The sequence below is a fragment of the Eulemur rufifrons genome, chromosome 6 (assembly GCF_041146395.1).
Source record: "Eulemur rufifrons isolate Redbay chromosome 6, OSU_ERuf_1, whole genome shotgun sequence".
NCBI lineage: Eukaryota > Metazoa > Chordata > Mammalia > Primates > Lemuridae > Eulemur > Eulemur rufifrons.
Window position 1 is genome coordinate 96,973,055 of NC_090988.1, and position 26,250 is coordinate 96,999,304.

At 55.5% G+C, this 26,250-nt stretch overlaps 1 protein-coding gene and 1 non-coding gene across 4 annotated transcripts; both read right to left on the reverse strand.

The window, feature by feature from the left end:
- Positions 1-1,299: 1,299 nt before the first annotated feature.
- FRMD8 (FERM domain containing 8) lies at positions 1,300-26,250 on the reverse strand. Of its 3 annotated transcripts, XM_069470195.1 has the most exons (12): positions 25,965-26,250; positions 25,350-25,574; positions 24,478-24,562; positions 22,783-22,950; positions 19,077-19,178; positions 18,659-18,717; positions 18,376-18,542; positions 15,287-15,511; positions 14,013-14,136; positions 13,005-13,148; positions 5,599-5,803; positions 1,300-3,181 (listed from the first exon to the last, which is right to left on the reverse strand). In XM_069470195.1, exons 3-12 carry the CDS (start codon positions 24,560-24,562, stop codon positions 3,063-3,065), a joined length of 1,398 nt encoding a protein of 465 aa, XP_069326296.1. In that variant the 5' UTR covers positions 25,350-25,574; positions 25,965-26,250; the 3' UTR covers positions 1,300-3,062. The 3 variants fall into 3 exon arrangements, with proteins under 3 accessions (XP_069326296.1, XP_069326294.1, XP_069326295.1); XM_069470193.1 differs by lacking the exon at positions 1,300-3,181 and having other exon boundaries at positions 5,387-5,803; XM_069470194.1 differs by lacking the exons at positions 1,300-3,181; positions 25,350-25,574; positions 25,965-26,250 and adding an exon at positions 24,871-24,988 and having other exon boundaries at positions 5,387-5,803.
- LOC138385627 (small nucleolar RNA U83B) lies at positions 7,811-7,889 on the reverse strand. Its single transcript, XR_011233847.1, has one exon. It is a non-coding gene; the product is annotated as a small nucleolar RNA U83B (small nucleolar RNA).

The window sequence follows — 26,250 nt, forward strand, 5'->3', positions numbered from 1 at the left end:
GACGGCCCCCAAAATGTCTCCATCCTAACCCTGGAGCCTGGGAACATGCCGCGGGCATGAAGGCTGCTCATCAGCTGCCCTTTCACAGGGAGACCGTCCTGGTGGTCCCAGGGTAATCGTGAAGGTCCCTCAAAGGGGAAGAGGGCACAGAAGAGAGTCAGAGATGTGACAATGGGAGGTTGGGGTGTGACCTGAGGACTCCATGGCCCTCTCTTGCTTTGAAGTGAGCCGAGGAATGCGGAGGCCTCCAGCAGCTGGAAGAGGCAAGGGACCGGCTCTCCCCTCGGGCCTCGGGCAGGAATGCCGCCCACGGACACCTTGATTCTGGCCCATTGAGACCTGTGTCAGACTTTTGACCTGCAGAACTGTGAGGCAATGAATGTATGTTGTTCTAACCACTAAGGCCATGGTCACGTGTCACAGCAGTGCCAGGGAACTGACACAGGAGGGCAGGGCGGTGGTGCTGTCTGTGCTGCTGGCAGGCCCTGGCCACTCATGTGGCCCCCGGGCTCCCGCCTGGTTGTCCAGACACAGTACTTTGAGATGAGGAAAAGAGCCAACACCTGGGAGGGCCTAGTCTATGCCAGACACTGAAGCTGCGCAACAACTACTCGGTGGCCCCTGTCATTACTCCCTTCTGGAAGGTCAAGAAACAGAGGCACAACTCAGTGCCTTGTGTAAGTGCCTATGGCCATGCCATCGTGCTGCCCTGGCCAGGCAGAGGACCACAGGGGGGACAAGGTACCGCTCATTGTCATGGACACCCAAGGAGGCAGGCCCTGGTCCCAGGACCACGATGCCACAGGGACACATGGCTTGATCCTTCCATTTCTGGAAACACTCACAGTGCGAACCCCAAGCCCCAGGCGGTGCTCATGCTGCAGGGCCAAAGCCCGGTGTGTCACTGCTGCTGCTGCTTCGGCCTCCTGGGGCCCAGTACGCCAGGCCAGGTCTGGTGCTGTCCCTTCCCTCCCGGCTGGGTGCTGACAACAGGACCTGTGGGAAACAAACTGCCTCCCGCCAGGCCAGGGGCACGAGGTGCCCTGAGGGAGGGCATGAGAATCTGAGGTACCTGCTTGGTCCCCACAGGAACCCCAGAGCCCTCCTGGACCACCGAGCCTGGGAGTCCCAGACAAACCACCAGATTAGAAGCTTCCGCCAGTCTCCACCAGCTCCCAGCCTGGCCGGCCCTGAGGGCTGTACCCCAATAAATGTTTAATAAAAACTCCTGGGCTGTCATCAACACACACTTCATTATTTCATATCATAAACCACCCCACGGTTTGCTAGCAACTGATTTATTAGGAAGTCACATGATACAAAAGAATGAGAACATTCAAAGGGCATTTAGTAAAATACTGCTTTGTCCTAAAGGGCAGACAGAAAGGTTAAGGCACAATGGATGCTTATAAAATAAGAGAAAGAGGCTGAGGAGGAAAAACACTTAACTGGCCTGTGCAGACACAGCCCACACACCCTGGCCCGCCCGTCAGATAAGGATTCACCTGGAGTCGCAGCAGCCAGAGGGACCGAGATGGCCAGACAGCCGGAGCCGAGCAGAAGGGCTGGGCAGCCCAGTGAGGTCAGCGGCTCCAGGAGATGTGGCAGCTGACACCGCCCTGCAGCCGGGACATTCCAGGAGGCTGGGGACACCTCCCAGTCTATTTCTTATGACAAACAACAAAGTCCCTGCTGCTGGAAGGCAAGCCCACCTCAAAACCGGAGTGTTCAAAGTTACCAACAGGAGGAGGAGAACAGGCCCTTAGATCTGGAGTACCAGAGGCTCGTGTCTCCTCTCCATGGTTTTCCACAGGGAAGGGAACACAAGGCAAAGCCTTGTGCTGAGCCAGTCTGCCTCCTTCCCCTGGGTGGTCCCAGGAAGCACCCATGAGACCCACCTGCCCTCCACGGAGGGGCCCAAGGGCTGGGAATGTCCTCCTCTTGGGGAGGAGGCTCATCTGGGAGAAGACAGAGCCGCTGTTCCCAGGAGGGCAAAGCTGGGGAAGTGAAGTGAAGCCAAGCACCCACATCCAAGCCACCTTTCCCAACGTCCTCAAGAAAGAAGAGACTGTCTGGTATCGCTAGGGCTTTCATAGTCTGGCCCCCAGGGACACCCACAGCCGTCTCTTCTGAGAAAGCCAGCAGCCCCGAGGCGAATGAGGGTGTTTCCTTGAGTTGCCTCCAAGTTCACAGACTTCATGGAACCAAAGCAGATGAACAAAGACCAAAACTAACCCCTGAAGACTCAGGACACTGGGAGGAAAGGGCAGGTTCCGTGGGTCTGCCGAGGGCAGCCTTGGGCCCAGGGGAGCACCAAGGGGGTTTTTGGGAGCTTTTCACAGAAACATGGGTCTTGTGGGCCTGTTGGTCCACAGGACAGCCACCTCCCAGCACAGTGACATCACCAAAGGCTAACAAAAGGCACTGTCCTTCTGGTCAGAGTGTCTCATGCTTGAGATCAGAGTGAGGGACACAGGGTCCCCCCAGCTCAGGCCCTGCCTGGCTCCCTCCAGAATCAATTCAGCCAGGGAGGTATAGGGCGGGGACCCTCACTTTGTTTCTGCCATGGTCCAACCCAGGGAGGCCCTCTCCTGCCCTCCTCAGAGCGGCCGCCCACCCTGGCAGTGGGGGTAGCAGGCCAGCAGAAGGCAGGCGGGGAGGTGGTCACCAGAGTCTGAGGGGAAAGACCAAAGGCACACACTGGGCCTGAGGGTCCCAAGTCACAACCCTCACCTGCCATCATAGCAGGGGACACCCAACATCTTGAGATGGGCATAAAGGCGTGTCTCTGGGTGGGAGGAGGCGACTGGGGCCTGACCCGATGATCCTGAGAGAGCAGCTGGGCCCAGAGTCCAGGGGAAGGGAGAGCAGGCTGCAGGAGGGACCCTTGGAGGCCCAGGTTTGGTCCCAGGCACAGAAGTCACTTCTCCATGGTCTAAAATACCTGCAGACCCTGAGTGCTGAGGTGGCCCTCTCTGCTCGCTGTGCACAACCTTTAGGGGAGGACAGTGTTTGGCCAGGTCCAGGGGCCCCATGTGCCCTCCTGCCTGGCACTGCCACCCTCAGCCCTGCTCCAGGCTGTCGGCGGGCTGCACCACGGTGTAGCTCCCCTGGCCCACGGACAGCTGCCGGCTGAAGAAGGACGTGGTGCGTTTCGGCTTCACGCGCTTGATCCCCTTGCCTGGAAGCAGGGAGGAGGAACACACTGAGAGGCGCCGTCCCGGAGAGGGGCCCGGGCCCAGCCAGCTGGGTTCTGGCTCCTGGGGATGGCTCCTTCTGAGCTCCTCGGACGCCTGACACCTGCCGTCCTTCTGAGCCTCAGTCCCCCATCCCCAGCTCTCCCGCCAGTGACGGGCTGGGCGGGCGTGTGGCCAACCTCACAAGTCAGAGCGGGGGGTCTGCGCTTGACGCTGGGCCAGCTATGGTGCCTGAGGAGCTCTTGCTAAAACTTGTTCAAGAACAGAGCAAAGAAACAAAATACCTGCAACATCTACAGCTGACTAAAGGGAGCCTCAGTAAGATAAAAAGAAATCTTACAAGTTAAAAATGCCCAGCCAGTGAGCAAGGGCAGCGCCGACGATGCTAAGTCACACGGCGCGCTTAGCTGTGATGTGATGCACGTGGCACGGCACCTGCCCAGACCCACACCCCCAGTGCAGCCATGAGAAACAGCAGGCAGAGCCCTGCAGAGGGCGTCCTACGACACGCCCGCACACTGCTCACATCTGTCAGGGCCATCGAAAACCAGAAAGTCTGACCAACTGTCACAGCCAGGAAGACCCTAAGGAGACAGGAAAACCACATGTAATGTGGTGTCCTGGATAGGACTCTGGGACAGAAGGACGTTAGGGAAACACTGAGGAAATCTGAATAAAGTGTGGACTTTTAGTTAATATTAATAAACCAATACCAGGTCATTAATTGTAAAAAAGGAAAAAAGAATACCTATCATATTAGTATAAGATGTTAATTTTTAAAAATCATGTAACAGGAAAAATGGGCAAAAGATATGAACAGTAATTCATGAAGGAAATACACGTATGATCATGCACATAAAGACGTTTCAAGGCCGGGCGCGGTGGCTCACGCCTGTAATCCTAGCACTCTGGGAGGCCGAGGCGGGTGGATCGCTCGAGGTCAGGAGTTCGAGACCAGCCTGAGCAAGAGTGAGACCCCGTCTCTACTAAAAATAGAAAGAAATTATATGGACAACTAAAATATATATATATACAAAAAATTAGCCGGGCATGGTGGCGCATGCCTGTAGTCCCAGCTACTCGGGAGGCTGAGGCAGTAGGATCGCTTAAGCCCAGGAGTTTGAGGTTGCTGTGAGCTAGGCTGACGCCACAGCACTCACTCTAGCCTGGGCAACAGAGTGAGACTCTGTCTCAAAAAAAAAAAAAAAAAAAAAAAGACGTTTCAGCTCTGCTAGGGTTCAAACCCCACCCAGATGCGTTCTCTCCCTCAGAACCGTCACACCGTGGGGGGTGTGGGGGCAGAAGGCAGATGCCACCTTCTCTGCCAGGAGAGGGACAGCTGGGCACAACCGCTCTGGAAGGTGGCCGGTTTCAAGCCCTTAGACCCAGGAGGTCGCGTCCAGAAACTTATCCCGAGGAAACAGTTCGGATTCCAAGTAAGGTTTAGTTACATGTATGTTGTTTGTAACAGCTGAAAACTGGAAATAACTAATGTCCAAAAACAGGGGACTGGTGAAAAGGGACAGTGCTACAACCATGCCAAGGAATGCCACACAGCGGTCAAAATTATATTATAGAAAATGCTTTTTCTGATGATAATTATTTTAAAAATCATAAGAGACTATACAAACGATATGCTTGTTGTAAAAAATGTACATGCTACAAAGAAGTACAAAGAAAAAAGTACAAGTCGCAGTGGCTGCCACCTGGGGTCTCTCCCTCCTTATGCAGGTGGATGTAGGCACGCTGTCTCGATTTATTTCTGCTCAGTATCACTTTGTGAACATCTCGCTGTTTAAGTGTAGATCTTTGTTACTACAGTAAAAAACCTTCTTATTTTGGAATAATTCTAGATTTATAGACAAGCTGTAAAGATGGTACACCTGCACACCCTCACCCGGCTTCTCCTACCGTTACCAGCTGCTGTTACCGTGTCAAAGCTAAGAAATGAACATCGCTAGGATATTATTAACTAACTACAGGCTTTTGGGTTTCACCAGTTTTTCCACAAATGTCCTCTGTTCCAGGATCTGATCCAAGACGCCACACTGCATTTAGGGTACTGCACTGGACTCTCCGGGATGTGGTCCCAGCAGTGACTTACCCGCACCTTTAATAACAGACACTGGGTAGATTCCAGTCTTTCCCATTCTCGACGGTGCTGCAGTGAACACCTCTGTGGACGCAGCAGTGAGAAGGGGCAGAAAAAGGCTCTTCCAGCCAAGACCCTGCGCTCCCTGCTCTCAGCCAGGTCCTGCTGGCTGGAGAACTCACCCTGCGTCTGGAATCGCTCTGCAACTCCCTGCCCTCGGAGCTCCCCGTGGCATGAGTGTGTGCGCGTGCGGGAGTGTGTGCGCGTGCGGGCGTGTGTGTGCGTGCGTGTACACAGAGGGTGGCTCACCATCTTCCACGTAGTCGATGGTGGAGAGGTGCTGGATGCGGCTGCACACCACGCTGCCCTGCCTCCGCAGCTTGGGGCGCTGAGAGGGGGGTGGCGAGGAGGTGGGAGCTGCTTGGGGGCCAGGCACACTCTCCTGGGGGGCAGCCGGCTCTGCAGCCTGGTTCAGCTCAATGCAGTACTCGATGAGGCCGCTCATCAGTTCAGCCTGGGGGGACGAGGGGCCAGTGTGAGGCCACAGGGCGAGCTCCGGCCAGGCCTGGCCTTCCATGCCCACTGCTGAGCGGAGAAATCAGATGCACAGGCCCTGCCCTGTGTTGGGGGAGGCAGGATTGGGAACACACACCACCCCGGCAGGAGAGAGGGTGGGGTGCGACAGGTGCTCTGTGGATGGGGGGCAGGGGAGGCATCCTACTTGGGGTGACTTCAGAGGTGAGTGCTGATAGATGAGGAGGTATCCCCAGGTCTGGGAGGTGGGGTGGAAAGGAAAGAACATTCTAGTCAGAAGGCACAGCCCGGGAAGGCTGACACCCCTTGGCTGGAGCAGGTAGGGGAGGCAGGGGAAGGAAGCAGGGGGGATGGGCTGTTTGGGGCTGAAGAGCTGCGCATGGACTGGCTGGGAGAAGAATCTGTAGGAACCTGTAGGCTCCGTAGAAGAGGATGGTGATGTCACAGGGGGCCTGGGTGGCTCCCTCTGAGCATGTGCTTCAAAAGGGACACCTTCTCAATAGATCTGAAACGCAACGCATGCTGACAGAAAGATGAAGTGACCGATGTCAGTGGACACAGCTGGGCACCAAATGGCAGGGACCTCAGGGCTCTGAGGGAGTCACAGACAGAAGGTGTCCAAGGGTGGGGCCCTTGGTCAGGAAACAAGTATTTACTGAGCGCCTGGCCTGAGATGCGGCAGGAAGGCCCACCTGTGCTCCCGACTGCTGGGGCCGGGACAGACGCCAGGGGTGGCCCGGGGTAAACCGGCCCAGCTCCTGCTCTTCCACAGTGAACCACAGCCCCTAAGGAGGGCAGGAGGGTGGGCAACCCTGCCCGGCCCAGAAGGAAGGTCAGGGGCCAGGTGGCACCTCCTTCTCTCACCAAGGGGGTTCCCAGGCATGACAAGCAAGAGGCGCACAGATTGGAAGTGAGAAACATGACTGTCCCTGTTCACAGACCACAGAACTGTCTACATGGGAATTCCCAAAGGGTCTGCAGAAAAGCTACCCGAACTAGCGAGGGAGCTCAGCAAGGTTGCAGGATACGCAGATGACAAAATCTACTGCATTTCTATATAATGCAATGAACAGTTGGAAATTGAAGTTAAAAGCAGTGCCATTTATAGTAGCGCCAAAAAAAAGGAATAAGGAGAAATCTAACAAAAGATGTACAAGATTTGTATCCTGCAAACTATAAATCTTAATGAAAAAAATCAAAGACAAGTAAATGGAGATATAGAAATAAATGGATCAGAAAACTTGAGGGGTTAATTCTCTACAAAGTAATCCATGTAATATTAACAAAGATCCTAGGCGGTTTTTTGTTTTTGTTTTGCTGGGGGGGGGGGGCCAGTTGGAAATCAATAAGCTGATTCTAAAATTTATCTGGAAATGCAAAGGAACTGGAATAGGTGAAACAATTTTGAAAAAGAAGAACAAAGTTCTGGGAATCACAGCACTTGACTTCAAAACTTACTATAAAGGTTCAGTAATCAATACATAGTGTGGACGGGGCACAGTGGCTCATGCCTGTAATCCTAGCACTCTGGAAGGCCGAGGTGGGCGGATCGTTTGAGCTCAGGAGTTCGAGACCAGCCTCAGCAAGAGTGAGACCCTGTCTCCACTAAAAATAGAAAGAAATTAGCTGGACAACTAAAAATAGAAAAAATTAGCCAGGCGTGGTGGCACACACCTGTAGTCCCAGCCATTCAGGGGGCTGAGGCAGGAGGATCGCTTGAGCCCAGGAATTTGAGGTTGCTGTGAGCTAGGCTGACGCCACGGCACTCACTCTCACCCAGGCAACAGAGAGAGACTCTGTCTCAAAAAAAAAAAAATAATAATAATAATGTGATTATTAGTGAAAGACAAACATAGATCAATAGCTTTGAACTGACAATCCAGAAATAGACCCATGCATACATGGCCAACTGATTTTCAACAAAAATGCAAGCGCATGTCTTTTCAATAAATGACACTGGAACAATTGGGTATCTGTAAGCACAAAAATGATTCTTGACTTATGGCTCCTCAGTCTGACTCGGGCGCTGTGCCCAGCGCACATTCCAGGCCTCATCACTGAACGATTCTTGACTTATGTATCACATCTTAGGTAAAATATTAACTTGAGATGGATCACAGACTTAAACTTACACAACTTACAGAAGAAAACACAGGAGAAAACCTTTGCGATCTTGGGTTAGACAACAATTTCTTAGGAAACAGAAAGCACAAACCATGAAAGAAAAAACTGATAAAATGGATTTTATCAAAGTTAAAGACATCTCTTCAAAAGACAACGTTAAGAAAATGAAGTCAAGTTACAGACTGAAGGAAAATGTGCGAAACATGTATCTGATAAAGGACTGGTATACAGAATATATAACGATCTCTCTCAATTCATGAAGAAAACAACTCAATTTAAAAAATGGAAAATGATTTGAAAAGACACTAAAGATCTATGGATAGCAATTAATAAGCACATGAAAACATGATGAACATTAGTCATTAGGAAAATGCTAATTAAAACCACAATGACATATCACGACTATACCTTACTAGAGTGACAAACAAAAACTGACAATACCAAGTGCTGGCAGGGATGTAGAACAACTGGAACTCTCATACTGGTGGGAATGTAATATAGTACAGTCACTTTAGAAAACAGTTTGGCAATTTCTAAAAAAGTCACATATTTACTATATAATCCAGCAGTAGCACGCCTAAGTTTTTACACAAAGGAAATGAAGACCTATTTCCACATAAAAACCTGGACACAAATGTTTAGAGAAGTTCTATTCATAAAAACTGAAAACTTGGCCAGCTGCAGTGGATCACGCCTGTAATCCCAGCACTCTGGGAGGCTGAGAAGGGAGGATCACTTGAGGTCAGGAGTTCAAGACCAGCCTGAGCAAGAGTGAGACCCCATCTCTACTAAAAATAGGAAAAATTAGCCAGGCTTAGTGGCATGAGGCTAGTCCCAGCTACTCGGGAGGCTGAGGCAGGAGGATCACTTGAGCCTGGGTGTTTGAGGTTACAGTGAGCTATGATGTCGCCATGGCAGCCTACCCAGGGTGCCAGAGTAAGACTCTGTCTCAAAAACAAAAAAGAAAAAAAAAAAAAAACTGGCAAAAACCTTGAGCAGGTACTTCACCAAAGAGGCTATCCAAATGGTAAATAAAGACCTAAAAAGGAGCTCAACCTTATTAGCCAGGAGGTGATGGAAATAATGCCAATTAAAAAAGGGTAAAAGATTTCAGTAGACATTTCACCAAAGAAGATACCTGGATAGCAAACAAGCTGATACATAGCTGGGCCATGGTGGCGGTTACAAGGGTGTATCAAGTTGTCAAAACTCATCCTTAAAATGGGTGCATTTTATTGTAAATTATACCTTGATAAAGTTGATTAAAAAATAAAAGGAAAACAAAAGACATAAGGACTATACATCCAACAGAATGGCTAAAATTAAAAGACTGACAATACTAAACGCTGAGGAAGACATGGGGTGACACGCTGCTGGCGAGTACAGACTGCTACAGCTTCTTTTTTTTTTTTTTTTTTTTTTGAGACAGAGTCTCGCTCTGTTGCCCGGGCTAGAGTGAGTGCCGTGGCGTCAGCCTAGCTCACAGCAACCTCAAACTCCTGGACTTAAGCGATCCTCCTGCCTCAGCCTCCCGAGTAGCTGGGACTACAGGCATGCGCCACCACGCCCAGCTAATTTTTTCTATATATATTTTTAGTTGGCCAGATAATTTCTTTCTATTTTTAGTAGAGACGAGGTCTCACTCTTGCTCAGGCTGGTCTCGAACTCCTGACCTCAAGCGATCCACCCGCCTCGGCCTCCCAGAGTGCTAGGATTACAGGCGTGAGCCACCACGCCCGGCCCTGCTACAGCTTCTTTGGCAAACTGGCAGAACCTAAAGCTGAACACGCGCTACCCTCTGACCCAGCAATTCCTCTCCCAGGCGTATTCCCATCTAGTGCACAGAAGATACATACCATAGTGATCACAGCAACACTGTTTGCGATAGCCCCACCCTGGAAACCAACTATCCATCAGAAAGAGAATGGAAAAATAAATACAATTATGTGCCACATGTTTCAGTCAACAACAGACCACGTATATGATCATGGTCCCATGAGATTATAATGGAGCTGAAAATTCCTATCACCTAGTGTTGCTGCCACCGTAATACAACAAATTACTCAAGTGTTTGTGGTGGTGCTGATATACACAAACCTACTGTGCTATCCACCATATAAAAGTATAGCATATACAATTATGTACAGTAAATAACATTTCATAATAATAATAAACAGCTATGTTAGTGGTTTATATATTTACCATACTATACTTTTTATCATTATTTTAGAATATACTCCTTCTTATGAAAGAAAAAGTTATCTATATAGAAAAGTTATCTATATCTATAAAAGTTAGCCTCAGGCAGGTCCTTCAGGAGGTATCTGGAAGGAGGCATTGTTATCACAGATGACAGCTCTGTGGTGTTATTGCCCCTGAAGACCTTCCAGTGGGACAAGATGTGGAGGTAGAAGACAGTGATATTGATGATCCTTACCCTGTGTAGGCCTAGACTAATGTGTGTTTCTTTTTTAATTTTTTTGTTTTGTTTTGTTCTATCAGAGTCTTACTCTGTCACCCAGGCTAGAGTACAGTGGCAGGATTATAGCCCAGTGCAATCTCAAATTCCTGGGCTCAAGCGATCCTCCTACTTTAGCCTCCCGACTGTAGGGACTAAAGGAATGTGCCACCGCACCTGATTAATTTTTTTTTTTTTTTTTTTTGAGACAGAGTCTCACTCTGTTGCCCGGGCAATTTTTTTTTTATGTTTTGTGGAGACGGAGTCTACGTTGCCCAGGCGGATCTTAAGCTCTAGGGCTCAAGCAATTCTCCCATCTCAGCCTTTCAAAGTGCTGGGATTACAGGTGTGCACCGTGCCTGGCCTTCTTAGTTTTTAACAAAGAAATTTAAAAAGTGAAAAAAAAAATTTCAATTGAAAAATATTATAAAGATATAAAGAAAGAAAATATTTTTGTACAGCTATACGATGTGTGTATGTTTTAAGTGTTATTACAAGAGTCAAAAAGTTAAAAATTAAAAAGTTTATAAAGTAAAAAAGTTACAGTAATGATGCATTATAGTTGAGGGATTTAAAGAAAAAATTGGCCGAGTGCGGTGGCTCACGCCTATAATTCTGGCACTCTGGGAGGCCGAGGCGGGGGGATCATTCGAGCTCAGGAGTTTGAGACCAGCCTGAGTAAGAGCGAGACCCTGTCTCTACTAAAAATAAAAAGAAATTATATGGACAGCTAAAAATATATATAGAAAAATAAGCCGGGCATGGTGGCGCATGCCTGTAGTCCCAGCTACTTGGGAGGCTGAGGCAGGAGGGTTGCTTGAGCCCAGGAGTTTGAGGTTGCTGTGAGCTAGGCTGACGCCACGGCACTCTAGCCCGGGCAACAGAGTGACATTCTGTCTCAAAAAAAAAAAAAAAAAAAAAAAAGTATAGCAAGCTAAGGTTAACTTATTATTGAAGAAAGAAAAATATTTTTGTATAAATTTAGTGCAGCCCAAGCATACACCGCTTACACAGTCCACAGCAGTGTGCAGGGATGTCCGAGGCCTTCACATTCACTCTCCACTGACTCAGCCAGAGCAACCTCCAGTCCCGTAAGCTCCAAGAAGTGCCCTATACAGGTGTACAGTTTTTTATCTTTTAAACTATATTTTTACCGTACTCTTTTGTGTTTAGATACACAAATACTTCCCATTGTGTTATAATTGCCTCCAATGTTGAGTAAAGTGATGTGCTGTACAGGCTTGCAGCCTGGGAGCGGCAGGCGACACCATACAGCCTAGGCGTGTGTAGGCTGTACCACCGGGGTTTGTGCGAGTACACTCAGTCATGTTCACACAAAATCTCCTACTAATGTATTCCTGTCGTTAAGTGACACACGCCTGTACTGGCAAATTCATACACTGGAAAACCACACAGCAAAGTGAAAGAACAAACTGCTACTACCTGCAACAGGGTGAATCTCACAAACGCACACACAGAAAGAGTACACGCTGTAGGAATCCATTTCTATGAGAGTCAAAAACGGGCAGGACAACTCTAGGGTGACAGAAATCAGGAAAGTGGGTCCCCCAGTGGGGAGCAGTGACTGGGAGAGGCTCTGGGGGTCTCCTGGGGCATGTACTATTTCTTAATTTGGAAAGTGGTACATGTGTTTGTTTGGGAAAATTTGTTGAGCTATACATTTAGGATCTGGGCACTTTTTGTATGTACATTGCAGTTAAATAACACATTTACTTAAAAAAAGAGGTCTAGACGAGTGATGTGAAAATTGTGAACTCATGAGCATAAAAGTTCAAAGCCATGAGAGGGAAGAGCTCATGGACCAAGCACAGGGAGAGGAAGGGTGAAGGGTGGAGGGCCAGGAGAGAGCAGGGAGACAAGCCAGGAGGTGGGAGCCACAGGGGCCAGGAGAGGAGAGGAGAGGTGGGACAGGGATTTCCAGGAGAGCATGGTCAAGCTGAAACGGGGACAGAGGGACAGAGACCCCTCCTGTCCTCTGGGTGTGACAAAGCTTCAGCATGGAGCTGTGTGGCGAGCACAGGGGTGAGGGTGGGGGGCACCGAAAGGTAGCCAGGTGCAGCAGGCAACGAAGGGTCCAGAGACCTAGAAGCTGCAGGAGGCAGGGGGATGGGTATTTTTGGCCACAGGAATCCCTGGAGCATGTCTATGTGCCAGAGGAGAGAGAACAGCTGTGATGTGACCAGAGGAAGGGGCAGGGGAACAAGGCTGGCGGAAGATTGGGTGCTGGAATGAATGGGAAAGTCAGACAAAAGCAATGAGGGGCCCTGACCCTTCTACACCTGCTCTTCTTGTGAGTGGGGACCTCACGGGGGCCTCAGGCAGGAGGGGAGGGTGCAAGCAGGTCACAGTGCTGGGCAAGCTGCTGCCCCATCCGCAGCTACTGCTACCTGGCATGGGATCTGCAGACCACACCTCCCGAACTCACCGGGGTGGCTCCAGGTCAGCACAGGTCAGGCGCCCTGTGCCCCTCCCTCGCTCTTACCTCCTTCCCAGGCAGCCTGGAGCCTCCAAGGGTCTGGGACCCCTGGGCACCTGGGCCCAGCCTCCCCCGCCCGGGGGCAGGCCACACCCACGCTACCTGCTTGGAGTAGATCTTGAGGAGCTTGTTGACCGGCATGCCCTCGCTGTCCCCATCGAATTCCAGCCACAGGACAGGCTCCTCCTCCTCAGGGGAGGTATGGTCCCACGACAGCTCCTGGAAGCGCAGGCCCAGCAGGACATGCTGGCCAGTGGGAGATGCAGAGCAAGGCTTGGACCCTGGGACAGAGGCCTGCTCCCCATCCCATCCCACTCGTGCTCCACCAGGAGGGGACACCTGGCCAGGGTGTCCTCTCCAAGACCAAGTCTACGTTGGTTCATGTGCTTCTCTAAGGAGGTGAGCCTCGGCTTTCATCAGGCCCTCCCAGGGACTGTGGTCCAGGGAGGCTGAGAACCCCTATCCTACACTTCCCACTGTGGGCTGAGCCCCTGACAGCCGGGGAGACCCTGGGGGGCAGAGGCAGGTGGGGCGGGGAAGTCTCTTCCATGAGGTTGGCTGGGTAGCACCTGGGCAGAAGGCCGAGTTGGAACTGGCTTGCCAGGCAGAGCTGCCCAGGAGGAGCTCGAGTTCCTCTCCAGGGACAACCAGAAGTCCGCTAAAACTCTTCTGGCTTAAGAGGGGACTGCTGCCTACGTGCAGGGAAACTGCCCCACAGGGTTGGCTGTCGACACAACCTTCTACCCAGAGCCAGCCGCCAAATGCAGGGAGAAGCAGGACTTGGTCAGCCCACGACAGCTCCCAGTTGTGGGGTCTTTCTGGAAAACCAAGCTGCTCATCAGGCAGAAATGCCAGCTGCAGCGCCGCCCCCCCGCCACCCCCCCCCACCCCCTGGCCACCCTGCAGCCTGGCACACTGGCCGAGAAAGCTGATCCAGGGCAGACCCAGGGATGCCCTCAGGAGGACAGCAGGGGCCCAGAGGGTATCTGAGCAAGGCAGAGTCCCTCCCCAACAGTCCACCCACCCTGCCCCCACCCAGGCCACCCAGGGAAACCAGGAAAGCTGGGTTAAGTATCCCCAACCCCTTCCTCTCCACCCTGGAGGAGGTACCTTCTCCCTGCTGTCGATGACATGCACGCCCTCCAGACTAATGGCCACAGCCACTGGCTTGCGCCCACCTCGGTGCAAAAAGCCCTGGGCCGGCTTGTCGACCTCACCGTGGAAGAAGGCACACCTGGGGAGGGGACTGGCGTCAGCCTTCCTGCTCCGGCAGAGGATGCGAGGGGAGGCCTGCTCTGGGCCTGTCCTGGGCCCCTGGGCAGCTTAAGCTTGTTTGGGCGACTGAAGGCTGAACAGAAACCAGCCCCAGGGGAGGGAGAAACTGAGGGCCGTGAGAGGAGCTTTGTGGGGCAGGGGGTGGACGGGTGGGAGAAGGGCCCAGATGGCGCAGAGAAGGTGGGTGCTGCACGCACAGGGAAGAGCGTGGTCCCCAGCTCGGGGCAGGGCGAATCAGCTTTGCTCGGGCACTTGGGCGGGGGGAGGCGGGGGGGGGCGGGGGGGGGGAAGGGTGGCCACATCAGGGCAGGAGAGCCTCACCACCCACTCTTCAGCCACCCCAGGGACCTGGCAGGGAGCAGGGGATGAGTGCGGGGGCGGGGGGGGGGGGGAGTCAGGGCTTGAAACTGAGAAGGGGAGGGGCAGTGGCCTTGGGGCACCAACCTGGAGGGCCCCCACGTCCTCCCCTCCCTACGACGCACCCCCGCCCAGGCTATGTCAGAGCCGAGTTACATCCCGCTCTCTCCACCCAGCGGGACGGGGCTGAGACGAGCACGGCCTTATCCGATTCCTGAGGGTGGTCCCACTCCAGCCCCCCTTCTGGAATACTCCTAGCCCCAGGCTCAGCTGATGGCTGCTGCCGCCTGCCTGTAGGCTGTCCTCTACCTCCGTGTTCTCGTCTCTCTCTCTCCACAAGAACCACAGCTTCACCAGGCAGGGCCACGGTGTCTTTGGCTCACCGAGGGACCTCCAGCACCCAGAGACTGCCTGGCACACAGTAGGTGCGGAGAGCTATCTGCTAGACGCTGACTGTGCGAGAGAGGGCTGGCTGAAGGGAAGGCTGGCCAGCCAGTGACCAAGTGACTGTGGCAGGTGGAAGGAAAGAATGCGTCCCTGGTGCCCTGGCCGATGATGGGGAGAGGGAAGGACAGATGTCCAGCCGGGGACCAGTGGGGCCTAAGAAGCTGGTGTCAAGACACAGCTTCACTGAAGGACAGAGCTCAGCTAGAGCAGAGATGGGCTCGCCAGAGCTGTGCTAACAAAGCCAGGACAGGCTGCTGGGCTACAGGGGAGTGGGCGGAGGGGACCCCAGGGCTGTGGCTGCTCACCCGTAGAAGGGCAGCTCGTGGCACTTGAGGAGGTAGGCATGGTAGTGTGTGCCCAGGGTGGCCTCGCACCCACCGTCGCTGCCAACTGCTTCCTTCACCTGGCGGTAGGCGTTCAGCAGGCCCTGCTCGCCTGGCCCAGCCTTGGCCCCACGGCCTCGGAAGGCAGCAAAGAGCCCCTGGCCCCGCTTGCAGAGGTGGGCAGGGAGGAAGGAATCCAGCTTCTCCCTGCAGAGGAAGGAAGGTGGGTGCTGGTGGCCCGGCTGGAGGTTGCACGCTCACAGGGGAGAGGAGGGGCCCGGCTCGGGGAACCATGGGGCATGAGAGCACATTAGTGCCCTCCCCCACCCTGGACACTGACCAACGACCACCAGAGACCCCCACTGCCTCCATCCCGGTGGCAGCGTGGTCAGCCCTGCCACAGGGCCAGCCCAGCTGTGTTCAGGGAGCACTCTTGAGGTGGGGTGGGCAGCTCTCCCCCAGAAGGAGAAGACAGCGGGGGCAGGGAGCAGGGCTGCCTGGAGGAAGGGGACACACAAGCTACTTCCAAGCCAGAGACTAGGTAAGGGGCCTTGGGGGACAGGGGGGCCTGGGCACAAGACAGAGGTGGGCTCAGATCTTGGCCCCTCTCCGAAGCGCAGGCCAGGGCCAGACTCTCTGCCTCTGCCCCAACCAGCTGTACGACTGTCCAGAGGTGCCCTCCGTCCCCGTGTTTGCATCCTCTGCAGAGCAGGGATGGTAACGTTCCCACCTGTCCAGGCAGAATTCCCTCAACCCTCAAACATGACAAGGCTCTTCAAGTGCAGGCCCAGGACTGGGGTGGGAGCTCAGTGAGGCCCACTGGGGCTGTCCCTCTGCCTGCCCAGCCCAGGGTCACCGTCTAAAGCCATGCACTCTGTCCTGCTGCTCCAGGCGTCAGCACCTGGCCCTGCCTCCTGCATTTCCCACCAGTCCTGCCTGAGCTAATGGCCTCTGTGCTGCAGGACCTCAGTACCAAGGGGCCCCTACGGGCCTGGCCCAGCCTCCCTCCCTGCCAGTCACCATTTGTCCACCCAAGAAACTCACAGGAACACCTCTGAGGTGGTAGAGGGGACAGACACAGGGAGTTTCCAGGCCATCTTCACCCCCAGGAGGGAAGGACACACATCATGTGTGTCCAGACACCGTGGAGGAGGCCCCCCAACCCATCCTTCGAGGGGCACGCAGATGCTCAGGAAGGCAGGCCCCGGAGACAGGCCCAGGGCCTGGCAGGGGGAGAGGCTGAAGGGAAGGTCAGGAGGCCGAGACAGGAGTGCGGGCAGCCCCTGCCCACAACCAGCCCACGGCAGGAGGTTCCTGAGCAACGCCTGGGTCTGCGTCGGGACGGTTGGGATTTCTGACCTGGTGGAACTTTCACAACCAAAAACTGGTGCAAATGGCCCAACACTCCCAACACTTTGTTCTGTCAGATAAAACGTGAAACCCTATCATCAGCACAGGTTCAGGAAAGAAAGTGTCCTCCGCACACGGCGCGGAGGCAGGGGCTCCCGCCTCGGGCAGCCAGAGATCACGCAGCCCGGCCCAGAGTTCTCATAAGCTGCAATCTTGAGGCTTCTGAGGCTCAGCGTCCCATGTATAAAACAAGGACACTGGTCTGACCTGCACATAAGGCTGCTAGTGTGTGCCCGACACGAGGTGAACGCTGGGCAAGGCTCACTGCAGTCGCCGCTTTCACGGAAGAGGGGAGAGGTCCCTGCCGGGCTTCCAGCGCACCAAACCCCATAGGGTACTAGGGGAGGGGGGCTGGTCCTGCAGAAAGGCCCAGGTGAAGAAGGGGGCTCCGGGGGGGCTCCCCACCCAACTCAGGGCTGCTGTGGGCATTTCTATCGTCTGTCCACCCCCCACCCCTTCTTCCAGCAACAGCTCCCACTTGTCACATGGAGACCCAGCCTTCCCCACTCTTGGACCATGGTCCTGCACAGGTTCATGGTGAGACCCAGAGGAGGGGTTGGGCTGCAGCCCATCACTGGCCTGGCCACTGATGGCATTTCCTTTGGGTGGGGCTGGAGCCAAGCCGTGGTCATCAGAGCAAGTCTGAGGGCTCTGGTCATATAAGGGATGTGTTGGGGCCTCTCCTCCCCAACATGCCACTGCTGCCCAAAGGACACGGCTGAGCGAGGGGAGTGAGAACGGGGGCCTGGGGCCCAGACAGACCCTAGCACTGGGCTCAGACTGGGGCACTTCACCACCCTGGACCTGTCTGTTACACAAGGTGACAAAGTACCCTTCAACCAAACAGTTTGAGCTGGTTTTGTTGTCACTTGCAGGAGGAACAAACACCCACCGTGAGGGCCACCAACCTTGAGCCCATCTGCTGGGAGCCTTCAGGCTGGGCTCTGAGCCCAGGGGTGTCCCTGCCGGGCTCCAGCTGTCATCAGTCCCTCAGCACAGGGTCCGTCTCTGCACGTCTCTCTCCTGACTCACCCACACATTGCAGGGTCGGGTGGGGAGGAGCCCTGGCTAGGAACAGGCAGGGCTGCACGTTCACTTCGCTGGGACTATTTCTAAACCTCAGGATCGTCCTCTATGGGGTCAGAAACCAGCCCGGTCTGCGGCCAGGGCAGGCTCAATCCTCCTGCCCCCTGGAGGCCCTGCTAGTTCACACAGCAGAGAACACAGCTTCTCGAGAGAGGGTGGGAAGCTGAGAGCAGGCGTGCCGAGCGTCTGGGGACCGGCCCCATCCCTGCAGTTCGGAACTAAGCTGGACTGTTACTGGTGACGAGAGGCCAGTACTTGTTTGGTGCCTGGCTGTGACTCGGAAAGAACAAGCTGCAGGTTGGGCTCCACCCTCACGCACAGCTGGGCCCCCCGGGCTGTGGACTCCTCTCACAGATGTCACTTTACCTGAGTCTCCCGCTGCCCAGAGCAGACGAGGAAGAGGCTCAGAGAGGTGGAGTGACCGCCCCAAGGCCACCCAGTGAGTGTGCGGGCCGAGGCCTCCTGACTCCAGGACTGTGTCCCCACCTTACAGACCTAAGATCCCTTGTAAGTAGGATTCTGGGGGCACCCTCCCGGCACCCCGTGCCTGTGCCTCAGGTCACACGGCGGCTCACCTCAGGGTACAGGCCGCAGGCTGGCTGGGCTGATATGGCCCAAGCTGCACACGGCACACGAGGGCGCCCAGCACCTCGCAGTCTTCCACGTCACACGGGTACCGTGCGGCCAGCACGTTGCCCTTGGCCTCCTCATAGAGCAGCCGCAGGACCTCCTCATCCTGGATCTGTGGGCCGGTGGAGCAGGGAGACGCTGCTCAGCTGGGCGAGGGTCAGGCACAAATGTCCAGGGGTCTAGGGTCGGGAGGGTGGGCACAGGGGCCGGACCTGGGTGCTGCCTCACCTGGAGCTCCCGCCGCTTTGGGAAGAACACGTTCCTTCGGAACTGCAGGGAAGGCTCATCTGGGGACAGAGGTGGGGGGACAGAGGTGGGGTCACTGCCTGGCCACCCTGCTCGGCCCAGCCCTGCCCTCTCCCGATGGGCCCAGATCCCATTCTTGCCTCACCCAGCACGACTGAAAACCCAAGGGCCATCCAGAGAGTCTCAGTGTGCTCGCTGCCTTCCCCACCCACCTCCCTGGGGCTCCCTGTAGGGACCTGCTCCTTCCCTGCCTGGGTGGCTGAGGGAACCTGGGGGAGATGCAGGCCCTGCCCCTCAGCCAGGGCAGCGCCACCTGCCAGCAGCAGCCTGGCTGGGCTGGGAGCCAGCACTCCAGACTCAGGTGGGCCTGAGGCAGGGACGGGCAGGCAGCAGCACTGACCCACGGCCACATCGTCATCCGGCGCATCAGTGAAGCGCAGCAGCAGCTCCGGCCACTGGCGGCCCAGCTTGTAGGGCAGGTGCTTGGGCTTCAGCTGCACCTCTGCAGGACGAGAGCAAAGTGGCCCATGCAGCCTCTGACGGGTCCAGCAGTCGCCCACCCACTCCAACCACTGCCCACTAACAACAGCAACGATGATAGTCACAGCCAATAGTAACCGAGCATGTAGTAAGCACCCAGAACTATTGCAAGTGATTTATACACACCTACCCTGTAATAACCCTAAGCCCCATTTCACCCATGAAGAAAATGAGGTTCAGAGAGGTTGAGTTGCTTGTCCAAAGTCACATAGCAAGTGAGAGGGTCTGGCTCCAGGCACAGCCAGCCCTGACTGTTCATTACAGCCCTCAGGGCAAGCCGGGCTGAGAGGCTGTGGCTGATAGAAGGTGCTGGGGTGGTTGGTACAGAGGGACCCGAGCTGCCCATGAGGTAGCAGAACCTGAAGCTGGTAACTGGGGCCCACAGGCCCGAGGGGCTGCCTCCCCTGCCTCTGGCAGAGCCTGGGCCTCCCCCTTGTCAGTCCCCACCCCAGTATCTTCCCGGGAGCTCCAGCTGACCCTCCATCCTGCAATCTCCCGCTCCGGCCTGGCCCTCCCACCTCACTTCCTTCTCTGCTTCCTGTCCTACTCTGCTCCTGCCATACTGGCCTTCTTAAATTGCTTGCATATTTCCAGCTTATGTGTGCCTCAGGGCCTTTGTGCTTGTTGTTCCTCCTGCCTTGGGTCACTCTTCCCCCAGATCCTCACATGGCTGCCGGTTCAGGTCTTAGTTCAAGTGTCACTTTCCCTGGATCCCTAACTCAGGCAGCTCCTCCTCGAAACTTTCTATCACATGGATTGCACTGTCATCCAGTTGCCTCCGTAGCGTTTATCACCCCAACACCCCCTTGCTGCCTCCACCGCACTAGCCTATACGTGCCACATGGCAGGAGCCGGCCGCTTTGTCCACTGCTGCACCCCTGGCGCACAGCGGGCCTCACCACGGATTGGCAGAATGACTGAGCACACTCCTCCAGGCCCTGGAACTCAGGCTGTTGCCTGACACCACACTGCTCTGGACTCAGGACGCAACACCTCAGGCCAGGAAGGTAAAGTGGTGTTAGCTCGCGCACCAGTGCCCACCAACTGACAGTGGCTGTCTGCAGCGCAGCCTCGGAGAGGGGTGAGATGAATGGGGATATCTGGGGTGTGGCAGGGAGGGGGCAGCAAAACACCTGCTGTGTACTTCTACCCTGCCTCCGAGCCCCCTCTGACCTGCATCTCCCCACTCACCCCTCCGCCCCGCCCCCTCCATGCCTCAGTGCCTCATCCTGCCAGCCTGCTGACAAGGGCCATCTCTGTTCTTTGGACCATCCGGACCTTCTTCCATCTGGACCCTGATCTTAACCCCAAACAGCAGCCACAGCCTGTTCTACCCCACCCCTGCATCCAGCTTCTTCAGCCCTTTCTTATCCTGCCCTCCCCTTTTTTTCTTTTTCTTGTCCCGCTGTTTCTGATCCCGATTTTCCAGAGACTCCACAGCCCTCATTTCCAACCTAGGTCTTTGGCCCCACCCATCTGTCACCACCAACCCAGGGAAATGTGCCATTTGCCCCCAACAGCTGCCTCCCTGTCCCCTCCAGAAAGGGCTCCCTCAACCCCGCCAGCTCGGCCCCTTGGCCAGAGTCCTGCTCATGCTCTCTCCACCTGGAAACCCGAGGGGCTGGAGGACACGGAGATCACCCACTTTGCAGGTGGGAAACTGATGCCCACACAGAAACAGTGGCAGCTGTACCCCCAGCATCGGGAACACTGCCCAGCACAAGGAAGGCTTTGTATATCCTTGTGGAATGAACCAGGTAACTGACTAGCTGGGACCCACTGGACACACTGCAGGGAAGGGAAACCCAGGACAAGGATGCCCTTCCTCTGGCCTGCAGCCCGGCCCTGGCCAGCCTTGACCCTGAGCCCCAGCAGCTCAGAGGACTCTCATCATCAGAACAGGACTATGCTGACTCAGTGGTCCCGAGAATCACCAGACGGGCCTTCCTGCCTGCCTGGAGGCTGTCACCCAAAAGAGACTGACAGTCCCTGGAGTCCTGTTCCACGCAGAGTGACAATGGCACTGAGAAGGCAAGCCCTTCCAAAACAGCCAGCATGAAGGGTGGCTCTAGCAGATGGCACCCCCTCTGTCATGCAGGGTGCACACAGCCCCAGAGCATCTGTCATTGTGTCACTCAGTCTGGGAGTGGGGGGAGGCCAAGGGTTCTAGGGGCCCGAGTCAAAGCTGAAGTAGCCTTTCAGCCCCCCGGAACCCAGCCTAGGGACAAGATGGGTAGAAACTGCTGGGCCTCTCTCAGGCCACACAGACAGCCCATTCCTGCTCTTGCCGAGGGGGAGTAGGAATGTACGAGGCGGAGTGGGAGGAAGTGAGCTGCCCAGCCCCGCACTGGGAGCCTCCTAAGGCAGGGCAGGGGCCGCCTACATGTAACCCCCCAGCCAGCCCTGATCAACAGCCGGAGGTGAAGGAGGGGTGCCTGGCGGTGTGTGGGGCCAGAGGAGACAGGTCAGCAGGAAGAGGGTGCTCAAGGGCCTCTGAGCAGCAGCTGGGCAGGAAGCTCCAACTGTGGGGGTGGGGGAGGAGGATGGGCAGGCAGGGGATGCCGGGGCTCCTTCTCTCCTACCAGGCTGGCTGAGATCCCCTCTCTGGGGTACAGGCAGACCCCAGAGGCCTGAGGAGAGGAAATAACCACTTGGGGCCCCTTGGCTGGCCCAGGCTGGCCTGCTCGCTCTCCATGGGACTGGTCACCCCCTTTTTGTCCCCCACTCTGTTCGTCTACAAGAGAATATTTAAGCTCAGAAAACATGCCTGGCCCTGGCATCAATCACCAATTTACTTTCCTAAATGACAACATGGGGCATCCTCTTCTGTCCCTCTTCCTGTCCAAGCCAGCAGGCTCAGAGACCCTATTTACCCAGGGATCCCGCTCGAGGGTCTGAGAGTCACTGCCCCCACGCCCACTCAACCTTGGAATCTCTGCCTGAAAGGGCAGGACGTGGGTGGTCACAGGGCCAGACAACAGGCAGGGCTGGAGCCCCCCTGCAGAGACATGTCCTGGCCTTCCTGCCCTCCCCACCCTCAGCAAGAGCCTCGAGCTCAGAGCGGGCTGCTTCCTGGGCCGAGTCCCTCTCCTCCCCGCCCCCAGGGAACAGGATATGGTTCAAAGAGGCCGGCTGGAGGCCACCCAGATTCTATCCTGGTCCTACCGCTCAGTGGTCTGACCACTCTAAGCCTCAACTTTCTCATCTGCAAGACGGGGCTGGGCCGAGGATAAGGCAAAATCATGCTCATGAAGCGCTGGTCGGGGCTGTGGCACAGATTGGTGCTCAGTGAACATGGTCCCTTCCCTCCTGCCCCCATGGTCCTGCTCCGCCCTATGCCCAGGCACTAGCACGCTGAGATGAGGGGCAGACTGGCTGCTCCTCTGCCACCAGCAGAAAGAGAGAAGGCAGGGGGCAGAGGAGCCAGGAGTCTTCTCAGGACACAGCCAAGTCCCACCTTCCCCTGATGTGTAGCGGCCAGAGGTTCCAGAAGCTGCCCCCTCTCTCCTGCACTGGTCAGTGCCCTTCCAATCCTCTGGCCTGGGCTTCTCGCTGCCCAGCCTTACCCAGAAGAGGGGAGACGAGCCACAGGGCGAAGGCATCCAGGGCGACGTCCGGGAGGTGCAGGACCTCACGGACTGCACGGTGCAGCTCGTGGGCACTGAGTGAGGGCAGGTTCTCCACAGCCAGGGGCACCACCGTGTCATCCGCCAGGTACACCAGCACATCAGCTGCTGTGATGGAGGTCAGGCAGGGTCAGCTGAGGCCCACTGTCCAGGCATAGACAGGCCAACAGGCACCCTCCACCACCCAATGGGGCTGGAGCCTTTACCCTATGGCCTTTGGGGGTGACCAAGGTTACACTCCTGAGGCAGAACCCCAACATCCCCAAAAGACTCTGTTAAAAAGTGGTATACATTAGGACTTTGAGAGACTCAAACCACCCAGGAACCTAGCAACTCTGGCCCACAGACTAGCCCCACCCCAATCCCCAAGGTTCAAATTAGGGCTGGCCACTGCAGTGCTCACCCCCCCAAATCCCATGGCAGCCCAAGGACTCTGCTGTGCTTCTGCCCTGAATGAGAATGTTCCATAGGTGCAGAACTAAGGCAGAGATAGGCTGAACCTGAGGTTACAGCAGTTAGTCTGTCATGGTGGGAGGGGGGAGAGCTGGTGACCTATTGTTACCCTAGGCAAGTCTCTGTGGCCCAGGCTAAGACGGGATCAGAGGATTTCTTAGATTACCCCAGGTTAAAGCAAATTCCAGGTCTTAGCTCCCTTAGGACTCTCCAAACCTCAGGAGTCAATGCTGGGGCCTTTCAGACAGCCTTAAGCAAGCTAGGGAAGCACACTTCATACAGCTGAGTGTTCCTTGTGACAACCTGTGGGACTTCCATTTGGAGCCCAGAGCCAAAGGGAGAGTCTTGGAAGAGCAGACAGATTCAAATCCCCATCCCGGGAACCGCCAGCATGGTGAAGGAACACTAAGCTTGGAGCCGACATAATCGGGTTCCAATCCCTGCCTGGTCTCGGGCTCGCTGGCTGACTCCAGCAAGTCAGCTTGAGTGTCAGTTGCCTCATCTGTCAAAGCAGAGCTAATACCCTTCCCTCAAAGAGTGGCTGTAAATCAAATGAGGTGAAGTCTCACAGGTAAAGCCTGTGAAAGGGAAGGGCACAGTTTATTATTAATACAAGTGAAAACGCTTCTTAACCCCTAGTCGGTTCTGCTGTAACAGCTACTGTGAGAGACTGGAACATCATCTTGGGGAGGCTCTGAGGTTCACATCCACCTGTGAGGCAGGGAAAACTGAGGCACTGAAGGCTCACATATGTGATCACCTGGAGGGCTTCAATAGCTTATGACTTAACCTCTCAAGGGTTCAATTTCCTCCCTACAAAACAGAGAATGATCCCTGCTTTCAAAAGGCTGTTAGTTAGAAAGAAATGAAACAAAGAAAGCAAGTGTGTCACTTTTTGATCTGTGTGATCTTATTTGAATTTCACAGCTATGTGAGACATGTCCATTTTACAAATGAGGAGAGTGAGGTTCAAGAAGAAGACTACACTTGGCCACTAAGCTAGTGACAGAGTCCAGGTGCTCTGACTCTGACTTCTGTGAGTCTTCCACATCTAAATTTACCTTATTTCTTAAGTGATACATAAGATTATCTTTAGTGAAAAAGAAAAAAAGCCAGAGCCACTTCCCCAAGGCTGGGGTCCCAGGAGGGTATGGAGGGGAGGGGATGTGTACAGGGACTCACCTCGGGCTCCCACGGAGGACACGCTGCTTCGGTGAGACCGCTCAGCGGGGCCGGGCTGCCCGGCACTGCTTTCTGTCCCGTCCATCTGCAAAGAGAAAGAGAAACAGCACTTACTGGGGGATCCAGGGATGGGGAGGTGGGGTCTCCTCAAGTTCTCAATGAGTAAGGGAAGGGGTCCCGGGCTAGGTCTGCAAGGCTGGCTAGTGGGACGGAGTGTGCAGACTTGGGTGGGGGTGTCCCTCGGCCCACTCGAGGTCAGGGCTGGTGGGAGGAGTCAGGGCTGTGACTGTCAATAGCGAAGGTCTAACCTCCGCTCGCCGGGATGCCCAGGCAGAGCAAGGCGCACTCCCATCCGAGGGCGGGGGCTGCGGCAGGGCGTCGCCGCGCTCTCACCTCGCAGGGACGCAGCCGCCTCAGGCCAGGCTCCTGTCCTGACTCCCGCTCCTAGCTCCGGCTCCAGCCCCGCCGCCGAGCGGGCCACCGCCGGGACTCCGGCTGCAGCTAGGAACCCAGCCACTGGGGCTGCGATGCGGAAGCCACAGCCGGAGGAAGCGCGGCACGCAGGACCCCGCCTCCGCTCCGCGGGAGCCAATCAGAGCCCAGGGCCCAAGCGCACGCGCCCTGCCGGCGCCCGCTCGGTCACCCGCCCCACCCCCACCCCCACGCGGCCGGCGCATGCCCAAACGCCCCGGGACAAGCACCTAGCGTTTCTGGTCACACCCCAGGGGTGGCCCCGTCACGAAACGGCCTTGCCACCAACTCGAGTGACCCAGGGCAAGTTACCCCTCACACGGGCCCCGATCATTGGCCTGTAACAGAGTGTGGCGAAAATTCAAGAAAATCGGGGCTGGGGCGCGAGCTCTGGCACACACTTGCCGTGTGACTTTGGGCCAGGCCTGTGAAACGGAGATGCTTCCTGGGACGTGTCAGGGAGCCGCGCTGCTGGGCGCTGGGTAAAGGTGACGCAGGCAGCATCCTGTACTGCAGCACCCCCCAGGCCGTGAAGGGTGATGGGCTCTGGACTGTGGTCAGGAGACTGTCCTGCCCCTAAGTTGACCCGGACAAGTCCCTTCCTCTCTGGGCCTCAGTTTCCTCATCTGTAAAATGAGAAGGTTGGACTCGATGACTTCCAAGGACCCTTCTCACTCTCAAATTATAGGTGTATGTAAGAAACCCAGGCCAAGCACACCTGTTTTTCCAGGGAGCAGTCACGTGAGCCCTCCCTATCTTACACACACAGCCTCGGAGACCTTGAGGTATTCCCTAGGCTGGGAAGAGATGTTGGGGCCCTGAAGAGGCTGGTGTGAAACCATTTATCCTCAGGGCCATATCCCCAACATGTCCTGGCAATGCAGCATTCTCCCTGTAGAAGTCAGGGAGAAAAACAGGTCCATGCGGCACCATCCTGAACAGAGGAACCAGAAATTGTTCCAAGTGACAACAGTGGGCTTGGTGATCTGGAACAGGGGGCAGTGGGTTCACCTTACCCTGATTCCCTGGGATTGGAAAGCAGCTCTGGCTCCTGGCCCAGTCCGATCTTCTTCAGTATTGGAACCAGCTCTTTGCTGCTCTTCCAGGACCCACATGGCCCCACAACAGAGCCCACTACAACTGCCTTACTGATGTGACGTAAGGACTGGACAAGGCACAGATGTGGGCTGCAGAGAAGAGGGTGCAGCAGGGGCAGGCGTCTCCCTCCGGTTCTCAGCTCTGGGACCCTCAGACCAGGACTCAGTGGCTCCGTGGCCTCCCAAAACCAGCTGTGTTACCAAA